This window comes from Castor canadensis, chromosome 10 (assembly GCF_047511655.1).
Source record: "Castor canadensis chromosome 10, mCasCan1.hap1v2, whole genome shotgun sequence".
In the NCBI taxonomy this organism is placed as follows: Eukaryota; Metazoa; Chordata; class Mammalia; order Rodentia; family Castoridae; genus Castor; species Castor canadensis.
In genome coordinates, this window is record NC_133395.1 from 116055182 (window position 1) to 116069168 (window position 13987).

The 13987-nt window shown below is 36.9% G+C and overlaps 1 protein-coding gene across 1 annotated transcript in view; it reads right to left on the reverse strand.

Moving 5' to 3' along the window:
- Positions 1 to 13987, reverse strand: part of Dnah12 (dynein axonemal heavy chain 12) — a 201843-nt gene that overhangs the window by 26222 nt on the left and 161634 nt on the right. The window contains exons 59-66 of the mRNA XM_074044013.1: positions 13412 to 13604; positions 12586 to 12758; positions 12133 to 12273; positions 5796 to 5954; positions 3202 to 3346; positions 840 to 990; positions 385 to 638; positions 44 to 184 (exon numbers count right to left, since the gene is read on the reverse strand). Of these exons, the coding sequence (XP_073900114.1) occupies positions 44 to 184; positions 385 to 638; positions 840 to 990; positions 3202 to 3346; positions 5796 to 5954; positions 12133 to 12273; positions 12586 to 12758; positions 13412 to 13604 (1357 nt within the window). The remainder of the gene's footprint in view (positions 1 to 43; positions 185 to 384; positions 639 to 839; positions 991 to 3201; positions 3347 to 5795; positions 5955 to 12132; positions 12274 to 12585; positions 12759 to 13411; positions 13605 to 13987) is intronic.

Below are 13987 nucleotides of genomic sequence, written 5' to 3' on the forward strand. Positions count from 1 at the left end.
TGTAAAAAAAACAAAGCTTAAAGTTTCAGAAGCTGAGTATTACCAGTTCTTTTCCCTGGCATCCCTTGAAAAACTGAGTATCAGAAACTGGATCAGTGAGATATGATTGAAGGAGATTTAGCCGGAGACCTGTAGGAGGTTCATTAGTCATTTTTACTCCATTCTGTAGAATTGTTACTGGGAACTAAGACAAAATAAATGGAAAGCATTATAAACTATAGGAACCCCGAGCCTAAAATGCATATACTAACAGGTTACAAAATGGGTAGAGGACTCCAGAAATATTTTTAAAATCTCTAATGTTAAGCATCTAAAATTCAATTAAGATATGTAGTATATCAGACAGCTAAATAATGTACTGAACTCTATAAGAAATAAACTTACTTTTGGAGATGGATAGCTTGTAAGCCAAAGCCTAAAAGACGAATTACAGATTTCTGTGGAAAAATCCTCACATATTTTTTCCAACATGGGCATCCAAGAGACAGCAAGGTGACAATTCTGTAGGCAAACCCAGGTTCCTTCTTCTATTGCTGCTGTAATCATTTTTGTTGCAATTGGTCCTTGTCCCTGTCCCAGTGAAATGGCTTGAAACTTATTTCCAGACATAGATTTATCATTTGCAAACTTCAGCAGGCCTGAAAAATGATCCCACTTTTTACTCTAGAATTATAAAGTATGCCTTATAATTTCTGGGTATATGTGTTTTATCATAGAAAATTCTAGCAATCTTTCTGTATAAACACAAATTTACAAACTGACTTACAATCATATAATAAGTTGGTATTGAACAAAATATTTTAATTACAATTTCTTAAAAATTTATAATATGCACTTACTGGCCATAGGATCTGCTCCTGGTGACAGCACAAAAATTAAGGGAATGGTGCAGTTTGAATCCAAGTAACTCTTTGTCAAATCAAATGGTGGAGGTTCTACAAATTTTTTCCCTAGTTTGTCAGTTACATAATTTGTTATAGCTGGGGTTATCTGGTGAAAAGAGAATATATGGTCTTTAGAGTAATTTTTGTTTCACATAACAGCTTTGATTATTATTGAAAAGCTATGAAGAATAAAATTAGAGTATAATGGCCAAGAAAAGCATGCAGCATGTCATAGAGAAAGCAAGTAATTTCCCTTACTATGTAAAAAGTATCTACAAATTGACAGAACAAGAAAAATAATCCAAAATAAAAATGGACAGGGGAGATGAACTGTTTACAAAACACAAGAAATACAAATGGACATCAAACATAGGAAAAGATGTGCAAACCCATTCACTAGAGCAGAGAGTGCAAACTGTCCTGTCTTCGCCTCCTTTTGCTAATAAAACCCCATGTCTTTTCCAACATTTCTTGCAGTTACTATTGCCACATGACTATGTTTTGGCCAGAGGGACACAAGTAGAAATTATATATGAAACTTTCAGATCACGTTTTTCTAAGGAAGATGCCTTCAGCACTTTCTATCCCTCTAACAGATGTAGCGTTCACGAGAAAGCGCCGTTCTTGCTGATGGAGATCACATGGTATGGGACTTTTCTAGCATGAGAGGAAGAACCTGAGTTTCTGTGTGATCTCAAGAACTAAGCTATCCAGGTGTGGTGGTACAAACCCTGTAATCCCAGCAAGTAGGAGGCTGACATAGGAGAACAGTGACTTCCAGGCCAGGTAGGGCGACATATTAAAACCCTGTCTCAAAAGGAAAACCAACCAAACAACCAACCAACCAACCAGCCAGCCAACCAAACTATCCAAATGGATACACAGAAATACAAAAGATTAAAAAAATAATTAACAGAGTATCAGTATGGCATGCAGTCTAATGTATAGTAACTGGAATCCTGGATGGTCTGGCAAAAATATTTGAAGAAATAATTGCCAAAAATATTCCCAAATTGAGGAAAACGATAAACTGAGAGATCTAGGAACTCACTGAACCTTAGTCAGAATAATCAAACTCATGAGTATTAAAGAAGCAAATAATAATACACTTACACATTGATTAGTAAGCTGGATTTGTTCTGAAGAATGCATCATTAGTTGATTTCTTACTGTGAGAACATCAGTGTATACAGAAACCTAGATGGTATAGCCTAATACAGGCTACTCTGTATAAACTATTGCTCCTATGTTATAAACTTGTACAACATAGACTGTACTGAATACTTTAGGCAATTATAAAACAATGTTAAGTACTTAAACAGAAAATAAATAGTAAAAATATGGTATAAAAGACAGAAAACAGCACACCTATATAGGGTACTTACCATGAGTAGATCTTAAACAACTGGTAATTGCTCTGATGCAGAGTAGTGAGTAAGGTGAAGACGCAGGACATTACTGATACTGCTGTTGACTTCATAAACACTATACACTAAGTCTATACTAAATTCACACATTTTTTCCTTCTTCAATAATAAATTAACCTTAGCTTACTATAGCTTATTTACATCATAAACTTTAAAAATTTTAACTTTTTAACACTTAGCTTAAAACACAAACACATTGCACAACTGTAAAACTACTTTCTATCCTAATTCTATATTTTTTCTATTTTAAAAATGTTAATGCTTTTCATTTTTTAAACTGTTTTGTTAAAAACTAAGACACAAACACACACATTAGCCTCGGTGTACACTGCATCAGGACCATCAAAAATCAATGTCTTCCATCTCCATGTTTTATCCCACTGGAAGGTCTTTAGAGGGTGATACATTCTTGGTGCTGCCATCTCCTATGATAGCATGTCTTCTTCTGGAATCCCTCCTAAAGGACCTGCCTCAGCCTGTCTCATAGTTAACTTTTTTTTTTTTTAAATAAGGAGGGGTATATTCTAAAATAATGATTTAAAGTACCCTATAGTAAAGAAATAAAACTGTATCAGTTATTTATCAACATCATCAGGTATTTTATTACTATACATAATTGTATGTGCTATACTGTTATATGACTGCCTGTTCTGCAGGTTTATTTACACCAATACCAACGCAAAGACAAGAGTAACGGGTTGCCCTCTGATGTTTGATGGGTGCGATATCACTGTGATAGGAATTTAGCTGTCTTAAAATCATAAGGAGCTTTTGTTGTTATGAGGTTCATCATTGACCAAAAAGTCATCATGCAGCATTGTATCTTTAAGACTGGTACGTCATAAAGGGCAAATAATTTTGATTCCAAATAGAATACATTTGTCTTTTACCTTATCAGGTCTTAAACACCGAAGAATTATTATTTTCTGTAGTTCATTTAGATTCTTATCCATTGGTTCTGGAAATTTCACATTATGAGGCTCTTTACTGTCATAGATTTCTCGCCATTCATTTATATGTTCACAAAAATGCTCTCTAACAGGAAAAAAGTTTAACAGTTATTACTTTCATTTGTGAAATATTTTTAAAGAGATTGTTGAGCAAGGGGAAGAAACAACACAACCACAGGGCCATTTAAAAATTATAGGAGCTGTTCTTGAGGGGGAGACAGAAGTACCTTCTAACAAGGAGTAGAAATGAATAAAAGCATTGGCAGAGTAGAAGTGGGGGAAGCCACTAAAAGAACCCCTGGTTTAGACAATTCTAAACAGAGTTGTAACACAGGTCCACAGAGCCTTTCATACTCTGGACAGTGATGACAAATCTCCTTTGACTTTATCCAGTACAGGTGGTATTTCTTTCATGCCAGATTTACCATGGTATTATTTTTACCCTGAAAAGAAATGTTACTTTTGCTTGTTTCCTGTACACACAACTGTAACTTTCACAAAGGGGAACATCTGGCAAATGGAAATGGAGAGTAGAGGATTGCAGCTTCAGAGTGGAGGGCAAGCACAAAAAAGAAAATAACCAGGATGGGATTTATTGTATCTTCCTTCCTACAGAAAAGCCAGATGAGTTTTCTCAACATCACCAATGACTGGCATTTGGTCCATGAACTGTGAGTGAACTGCACAGATCCCTGTGCTCTGTCAAGTGACTGACTTAACCTCTTACCAACTGTGACCAGTCTTCACAGTGAGGGATGTCAAAGTTCAAAACTCCAAAAACAGCATCATCAGCTGCCTGAAGACTCCCACACTCTAACATACACAGAAGCCTGTACTTCAACAACTGGAAGATGAATTCTGTGTGTTGGGCCCTAGCAGATCACTTGGATTCCCATGCTCTGTTATACCTCATGAGACCTGCAGAGACTCTAGGCTGTACCACTGTGTTCCTAGCATCACTGTTCATCAGGAAGCTCCCAGGTGCAGACCAGCTTGGCATACTCTACAGTTTCCAGATCTCTGGTCTTATATGTAGAGTCCAAACATCTAGGCAAATAACTGCTTCAGTACAAGCTTGTCTTCAGCAGGTCCTGTTGATGTGGTGGTGGGCCACTGTTGCTCTCATGACTGCTTTGCTGTTTAATGGCTATAATTCTGGGGAGATCTCTGCCACTTATCTGCATTATAAAATGAAGGCAAGGGCTGGAAGACCATTCACCTATTCCACAACACAGAAGTGACTTTATGAATCTTCCAAGATTAGCAATACCTGACGGCATCAAACATGGCTGGAAAGATCAAGCTCTGGGACCTGAAGGCCACTAAGCATATAAGGCAGTACAAAGGTCTCATGAAAGAGAGCACCTACCTGTTCCTGCAGATGCACAAGAAAGGAGGAGTCCTAGTGGAGTTAGGCTATGACTGCTATACAAAAATCTGGCCTCTACAATGCCCATCTGCTCAGAAGCATACCTCTCCTAAACCCCACTTTCAATGCTGATATTCCCAGTGTGGTCTCCTCTTCTTGGCTTAGGGTTTTCCAGGGAGCATTGGAGTTGTTCCTGGCCATATGGCAGAACCTTACTATTTTTCCTATAGCTAATTCCGCAGAGTGTAGGCCTGGAGGAATGTGGTTTGACTTAAAGGAGTAAACAGTAGCTTATTTCTATTTTTAATGAGGGCATTTTAAGTGATGTTCAGTGGACACAGATCCTATCCATGTGGCTGTTAGGGGACAAGGTACTGAGTATTTTATCTGGAAACACTTCAGTAAGGTTATTTCAGCTAAATAATTATTTGCTTACAGAAAGGCCTTTTCATAAAAGATACCTATTTCCTTTACCTGTTAAATTCCTTAAAATATTTCTTTCCCTCTCATTTTAAAAAAAAAAAAATGACTTTTGTTAAGGACTAAAGTTTTATGAAAATGGAAATAAATAAATTAAAGCTTTTTTTTTTTTAACCAAAAGTCCTTTGAAAAAGTCTAATGATGAGATTGCCAAGACTGAGTAGTCAGAGTGCTGGGGTCCTAGAAAGATGTGCATCTGTACCTGAGAAAGCCAGATGGGATTGAGAGGAATAGGGAGGTCATTTCTCAGTTGCTACAAAAAGATTTAAGGCTAGAGTTTGGATCTTTAAATTCAGCCTTCTAAAAATCACTGTAAACAGTAGATCTCTGTGATTTTCCCTTTATTATCATTCATAGACATTTGAAAGAAAGATGGTACTTTACTAAATGCAGGAAATTTTAAGCAACATTAACATGCCTTTGTTGGGGCACCTTGGAGAATGTATGGTATAGCCACTCCTGTTCCTATTGTGAAGACTTGAATGTTAAGTTCAAGGGCCCAGAGTCAAAGAAAATTTGCTTTGACTTTTTGTAATGGCACTGCAGTCTGTGAAGTGTTTATACAAAGTGTTAAAAAGGTCATCTTTCTCCTAACCAATAAACTAGAAAGAAAAATGAAAAATCCACTAGATTTCAAATTTACCCATCAATATGCAGTGTTAAATCATTAAATGTAAACAATTACCTGAGTCCTTTGAAAGCAGAAAATTCACTTGCTCTACAAATTTCCTCCCAGCTTTTATCCTGTAGCCAAGTTGGATCAGGATTTTTCTCAGCACTCTTAAGGCTCACTCCTCCCGTTAAAAGAAACATCAGTTCCTGGTATTCAATCTCTTTCCTTGCCCTATAGTCCCAAAATATAAGAGCTGCTGTAAACTGTTGATTTTCAAATTGACCTACATTAAAATCTAGATGGAATATTCAGGACTGTACTTAATTTCCTGCTATAAACAAGTAGAAAATTGGACAAAATTAATGAAACAACTGTTTTGGGAAACTGTACAACAGCCAGTGCAGAACTGTGGCCGTTGAGAGAAGAGAGACAAATGAGGTGATTCCTAGGATTGCCTCAGCTATCTGCCTTCTGGTACTTTCCAGACTGCAGAGCAGAGGTGGTAAAAAATCAAAACTTGGTAGTATCATTGAGTTGAAGAGGCAGAGATTAGAATTAAGGAGGGCAGAGGTAGCTGAAATTTGTAGGCAGAATACCCAAAAGGGGGAAACGAATGGAAAAAGAGGGTCTAGAAAGTTGCATTGATACCCTCTTGATTCTATTGATAAGTACTAATGCCTGCTTAAGTAGGGCAAAACTCCAGGAAGCCAGGCAAAGAATGGGGATCTAAAACCTAATTAGCTCTCTGAGATCCAAGGTGCTGGGAGAGATGAATTCTTGACAGCCAGAGTTACATGGAACTCTCACCTCTGCCTCCAAACTCCTTTTCTACGTAAGCCTAAAATTTATGTCAGTATCCCAAAGATGATATTGGAGTCACTAAATCCCATTGTCCATATTCCCCAGTGGCTGTATTTCATAAAATTGCCTTTTTCTGTCATTAACCATTGTTTGTGTTTTTAATTGGCACATTGGGATAGGACTGGTGGCCAAGCCTCATCTGGTTGGAACTCCTGGCTTTTTACCCCTAAACTCTGGTTTCAACTTTGATGAGTCATGCCAAGAGAAAATACGCCTTCTGCAAGTAAGCCACTTGTAGCAAGTTGACCCTAGAAAAAGGGGAGAGATCCAAGAGTCCTACACAGCTTCTGGAGTTGCCTTTATTCCAGGGACTTTTTTATTCTTTCCACTTCAGCCAGTATGAATTGCTTTTTACCACTATTCAGTGAATTTGAGAAAGAGTGAGTTTAGAAGCCTTTTGAGTAGGATCCTTGGCAAGTCCTCTCCAGTAGTGAATATTGGACTTTGCTTTTCTTGACATTTGAACAGGTCATTTGTTTTGACAAGAAATTTGAAATTCTGTGGTTATTGTCTTGTTGTTCTGTTATTTGAGGTTTTGGGAGCTATGGGCTTAGGCCACTAGTTTTCTTTTTCTTCTTTTTTTTAGGGGGTGGCACTAGAGTTTGAAATCAGGGCCTCAAACTTGCTAGGCAAGCCCTCTACCACTTGAGCCATGACTCTAGCCATTTTCTTTTGTTTTTGTGTACTGGGGTTTGAACTCAGGGCTTTGTACTTGCTAGGCAGATGCTCTACTGCTTGAGCCATGCACCTAGCCCAGGCCACTTGTTTTTTGACAGGAAAACTTGAAATTCTGCAGGATCAAATAATAAAGAAGAGACACAAGATACGGGAACCAGTGTGTTTGGAATATCTGTATTGTAAATTGTGTAACCATGGGAAATACTGAGTTTGTACTACCATGGAGCCCTCTAGGGAGAATTTTAGATTCCTGGCTTATATAGATTATATAGCTATAAAACCTATGAATAAGAAAAAGATGTATTATTGCAATACCATATGCCCTAAGTATGTACTAGATGCAAAGGAGAAGTGGCCCAAAAATGAGTCATTGAATTTCCACACTATCTTACAGTTGGAATTGTTTTGTCAAAAACTGGAAAGGTGGGAAGAGATTCCATATGTTCAATCTTTTATGGTTTTTGCATAATCAAAATGCCTCTAAGGAAGGAACCAAATTCATCATGCAAAGATCCCAAACATTGAAGCTAAAATCCCTGCAGGCTGGTGGCTTACGCCCCTAATCCTAACTATTCAGGAGGCAGACATCAGGAGGATCATGGTTTAAGCCAGCCATTGGAAAATAATCCTAGAGACTCTATCACCAAAAAAACCCATCACAAAAAAAGGGCTGGTGGGGTAGATCAAAGCGTGTGGCCGAGTTCAAACCCCAATGCCACCCACTTCCCCAAAAAGTAAAGAAACCCCTGCAGGATGATGAGGAAGAGGCTGAAAGGGAGGAAAGAACATTGCTAACTATTTTGAATTCTGAAGCTCCCCATTTCCAATAGATCCTGCACCCCTTTTCATACACTTAGCTGGCTCCTCTTCTAGCCAAAGGAGATGCCAGAGCATCAGGCAGCGACCTCCCTGATGTGGTGGTGAGTCTGAAATGGTGTTTCCCTTAGACCCATTAGAGGACCCAAGTTGGTCTGAATGTACCCAAGTGGGGCAGGAAAATTCCCATAGAGACAATATCCCACAGGTGGGCTAAATGACCAGGTGCAACCAATGGGCTGCTATTAGAGTTACGCTCCATAGTCTACTTCTGAACTGTTAAACTGGAAAAACTCTAACCCTTCATGTCATGAGGCTCACCAAAAGATGGTAGAGCTCTTTATTAGCATTTTTGCCACCTACTTGGGCTGATGCATAAGCTTTCCTCAATATAATGCTGACTTCAGAAGAAAGATGCCCCTGTTTTCAGCAAAGTTAACGAGCAGTCTCAGGTTTGTTTTTTTTTTTTAAATGTATCACATCCATTATACTTTATTTGACAAAAAGTATTCTTGGTCTTATTCATGAGTAAGATGGGATACTTGCAGATATCAGTAAATGAAAATGGTAACATTTGTTCATCAATAAGTTGGCTAAAAAAACTAAGACACTCTTTACAAAATGAACAAAAAGCTTTTGAAGAAAATATACATCCAGAAATTAAAAATATAAAATCTACCTTTAAAATATCATTTGAGACCCCCAAAAAAAGGATGCGGTAAAAATATAAAAAGAACCTGCCATATGAGGTAAGGAGAAAATTCCAACAATTCGTTAAACTCAATGTTTCAGTGGCCCTTCAAATAAACTTATTTAAAAAAACATTTACAAATTAGGCTTCATGGGCTATTACAAATACATTTAAATTCATGCATGGATTCATGATGGTTCCAAATGAAAGGAGAAAAATTAATTAATGATAAAAAAGGATACTACCTATTAATCTCAACACCTCGATGCTTATTTTCAAGGGTGAAAATTAGGACACTGCACGATGGAGAACCCAATAATCTTAACAACCAGGGGGCAGAGATCATGTTTCTCAACCAGTCACTGCAAAAATGGTAGACAGACCTCATGTCAACAACTAGGTCAGGGCTGGAGTCTGACTCAAGTGGTAGAATGTCTGCCTAGCAAGCATGCAGCCCTGAGTTCAAACCCCAATATCACCAAAAAACAAAACAAAATTTCCAAAAAACCCAAATAGGCTAGGAGTGGTGGCATGAACTATAAGCTAAGCTACAAGGGAGGCATACAGAAGAGGATCAAAGTCCAACACCGGCTCTGGACACAGGTGTTACTGAATCCAAAAAATATCTAAAGTGAAGTGGGGTGGGGGTCTTAACTCAGGGGAGAGAGTAAGCACATGGTCCTGAGTTCAAACCCCTGCACCCCAAGAGAAAAAAGAGTGAAAATTAGAAATACATGGTCCAGAAATAAGTATGAGTCATGGTCAAAAGCAATTTATTTCTAACATCTAGCGGATTTCTTTCAGGTAATTTCTGGAGCATTCTATACAAATTATTGCATGTCAAACTCTTCATAAGACTTATATTCATAGGTTCCAGTACATTATGAATTTTCACAGGAGGTTGAAAGTGCTTGTTCCAACTGACACCTTGGTTCTGTTTTCTACGTTGACAAGATTTTGATCGTGGGCACATTCTGAGGTGTGAGTCAACTAAAGACTTTTGCACACCTCCTTCTATTCAGAATATCTTGCCATAATATGCACCCTTGTGTATGTCAATTCAATCCAGATGACTGGAAGTGTTCCCATGCACTTCACATTGATACTACCACTCTTTCCTATGCACTGTCAGGTTTGCTAGAAAGGTCATATGGTACTGAAGCATTCCCATATTCGCTATTAAAGAAATCTCTCCAATGTGAGTTCTTTCATGTTTCTGAAGAGAACTAAAAACTGTCAAGGCTTTATTACATCTCTTATATCCACAGGGCTTCTTTCCAGTGAGAGTCATATTATGTCCATGCTCATGACTGGACAGAGTGAAGGCTTTTCAGCATTGCTCACATACACAGGGTTTCTCGCCACTGTGAATCCATTCATGGGCTCGAAGGGAAACCTTTATCACGATGCTTACATCTATAGGATTTTTCTGCAATAAGAGCCATTGCATGTCTGTACAAGTTACCTGAGTGAGTCAAGGCTTTCCCACATTGCTGATAAGCACAGGGCTTCTCTCTACTTCATCTATTGTGACTCCATTTGGGACCTAAGGGAAATGTGATAAATGAAACCTTTACCACATTTCTTACACTCACAGGGCTTTTCTCCAGTATGAGTTCTTTCATGTTTGTGGCAGGTTACAGGATTTTGTGATTGCTTTCTCATGTTGCTTACATACACAGAGTTTTTCTCCTGTGTGAACCCTTTCATGATATTGAAGCAAACTGGGATAAACCTTTACCACATTTCCTACATTTATACATCTTTTCTTTAAATTTCCAGTGTTTATCAGGTTTGTGTTCAGTATGAACACCGAGATACATTATTTAGAGATGAATGACCAGTGAGGATTTCTCTACACACATGGCTTTGGCTTTCATATGATTTTACGCCAGGAAGAGCTGTCTTGTTCACAATTGTAACTGGAATCTGCTTGAAGGTTTCTCCACATTGGCTACCTTCTTTAGGTTCACAATGGCTCTGAACCACTTGATAAGTTTTGTAGTCATCTTCAATTTTAGAATCGTCTTGCTTTTTCCCTAAAATGTAGACTCTACAGAAGAAGCCAGGTTTCTAAAGGTTACTGCATCACTTTCCTGTGAAGCTTTTTTAGGAAGGACCCAGCAAAGCCCACTCCTCCAGGGTGAAATTCACAGCCACATCTTTAAAAGTCACTGACTCCATTTTCTACTTCTGACATGTCCAAGTGTCCTCTCTATGGCTTTTTTTTTAAATTTCCTTTATTCATATGTGCATATAATGATTAAGTCATTACTCCCCCCCTTCCCCCACCCCCTCCCTCTTCTCTATGGTTTTGCAGCCAGTGGAAATCACACAAATGCCAAAGCTAAGAGCCCGAGAACTCTCTCAGCAGCAGACACTGGGTCCCATGATGCAGTAATATTTATTACATACCAAAATGTACTTTTAAAATGGTAATACGTGGTGCATGCCTATAATCCCAGTATTCAGGAAACTGAGGCATGAGGACAATGAGTTCAAGCCCAGTCTGAGCTACAGAGTGAGACCATGTGTCAAAAACAATGTTAATTTGAAATGTTGGTGTAGATTTAGAACAATGGAATGCTTGAACTGTTAATAGGATGTAAGATAGTACAACAGTTCTAGAAAATAGGTTACACATTTCTTTCTAGGTATCTTCCTAAAAGAAATGTGTGCCCATGTGCACCAAGAGCTACATACAACAATGCTCACAGCTCTATAATTTATAATGATTGCAAGTTGGAAACAACTCAAATCTTCATCAAGAGTAGAACAGATAAATGGTAGAGCACTTGCCTAGCAAGGACAAGATCCTGAGTTCAACTGAGTACTGCCAAAAAGGAAAAAAAGAAGAGAATAGATAAACTTTAATGTATTCTTTAACAGAATACTATAAAGCAATAAAAACACAAACAAATGATTAAACTATATGGATAAATCTCATAAAATGATGTTGAGGAATAGCCAAATAAAATAACACATATTATTTGATTTTGCTTCTATATAAACAAAAGTAAAGTGTGTATTCGAGGTGAGGATGGCAGCTACTTTAGGCAGAGTGAAAGGGTAGAGCACAGAGAAGTGCTTTGGGGATGCTGGGAGTGTTTTACTTCTTGACCAATTTCCCCTTTGTAAGAATTTATTGAGCTGTACGTTACATTTTTGTGAACTTTTACAAAAATTTAAAAAACCATATAAACATAAGAACACCAATACTGTTGTAGAAACCACGGTTAACAGTAAAATCACGAATTAAACCAAACAAAATATTATATTCTTCTGCGAGAAGCCATCTTTATAGATTAGATTTTCAAGTTAGGTTTTTAAAATAAGTAAATTAAGAAAAAGCAAGTAACTTACAGAAGAAGATTAGCACATAGTAAAAAGGAAAATAATAGCTTGTCCTTCTCAAATAGTGATCGGCATATGTTACAGTATAAGTTGTATGTGAAGTGATCATTTAAATATCGTAGGCGCTTTTCCAAAATTTTGGATTTATTACTAAAAGGTTAAAAAAAAGAAAATATATTGTCAAACAAAACTAAGAAAAATAAGTAACATGAATTAACAAATAAGCTTTTTATGTTATCAAAGTATTCACTATTAAAAACATTTCAATTTACACACGTGTGAATGTAAAACTGGTGAAATCTGAATAAGCTCTCTGGATTATACCAATGTCAATTTCTTGGTTGCAATATTGTGCTATAGTTATGCAAGTTATTACCACTGGAGAAAGTGAGTGAAGGGTACATTTTTTATGGTGTGTAACTTCTTATGAATCTCTAAGTATTTCAACTATAGAATGCTTACCTGTCATGAATAGAGTTGATATAAAGGTTCACAAACCAGATGAGAGAGTACTGGTACATGGGATCAATGTTAGCCAGGTCTGCAATGCTAAAGAACAATACTGATGAATGCTTAGCAATGGGTCTATAGCCTTCTCGAGACTCTGCTATTTTAAGTTCTGTTTTTTCTGCAATCTAGGAGAAGAGAAACACCAAGATTAAAAAATAGGGTCAAAAAGAAGTGCAAAAGAGACCTGCTAGCTAAGGTCTCTTCCACATACAACACTGTATGATTTTATAAAAACAGAATATAAAAACAGCATTTGGTCGAGTTAGGTGAATTCGTAATAACTATGTTATTGGCTGTAGACTTCTTGCCTCCCTTCTTCCACCTGCTACTGGCATCTCTCATATCTATCTTCCCGATGTACATATGATGAGTTAAAGTCAGAGGAACAACCCCATTGGTTCCTAGAACCATCTGCTGTGCAGTCAACCAGAAACTACTTCCACACACCTCAAACTCCAACCACTAACAGAGGAAAGACAAGTTCTCAAATTCAATTTTTAGGTGACCTAGTCTGTTTTTCTTATCCAAAATAACAAATACATTTAAAAAATCTTCTAAATTTATTTTTATATGCTATTTATATATACCATATAGGTTGGACCAATTTTTGAATAATTCAAAGAAGAAGATATTGTTTTATGAGTTTAAAATTAGTTCCTATGTTTTCATAGTTTATCAATTCTTTTTCTTTCCTAGGAAGCCTATCATAGCATTTTCCTCAGAGACTGGAAGCAAGTTAAATCTTAGAATCAAAACACTTCTAGAATTCTTTTCTCACCTGCTGTTTCTTTGTTATCTCATTGGACATTATTTTGGCAGAGTCTAACACTTTAATTGCACTTTCATCTTCTAAAATATTCCCTTCTGAAGATGATAATGTTTCTAAAATTTTTGTCTCTATTTCTTTTAGCTGTTTCTTATTAGCTGCAGACTGAAGAATAAGAGCATTCCGTTCCTCTTCTAATTCTGGTCTAAAAAGATAGAAACATTTAGTCTAAATTTATCAAAATTTTGTGGACATTTAAATAATTTTAAAGACATGACATAAACTAAAGTGATTGATTTCTTAATTGTAACTTAAGGAAAATATTTGCATCTAAATAATATGAGAAATTTAAGCAAAAAAAGCTTTACTTATATATGTAAAATGTGATGATAACATATGCCATTAAATCTAAGGATATATTTGATTTATTCTTGTGGCATAGTAAATTATGTGAGAATAAGAATGAGAGAACAGACTCAGGGTAAGAAATTATTTTTATCTGTTCCTTGGCTTTGTCATCAACTTTCATTTTCATCATTTCTTCTATAACAGGAAACAGAAAGGATGACTGGTCACACAACTGGCTTT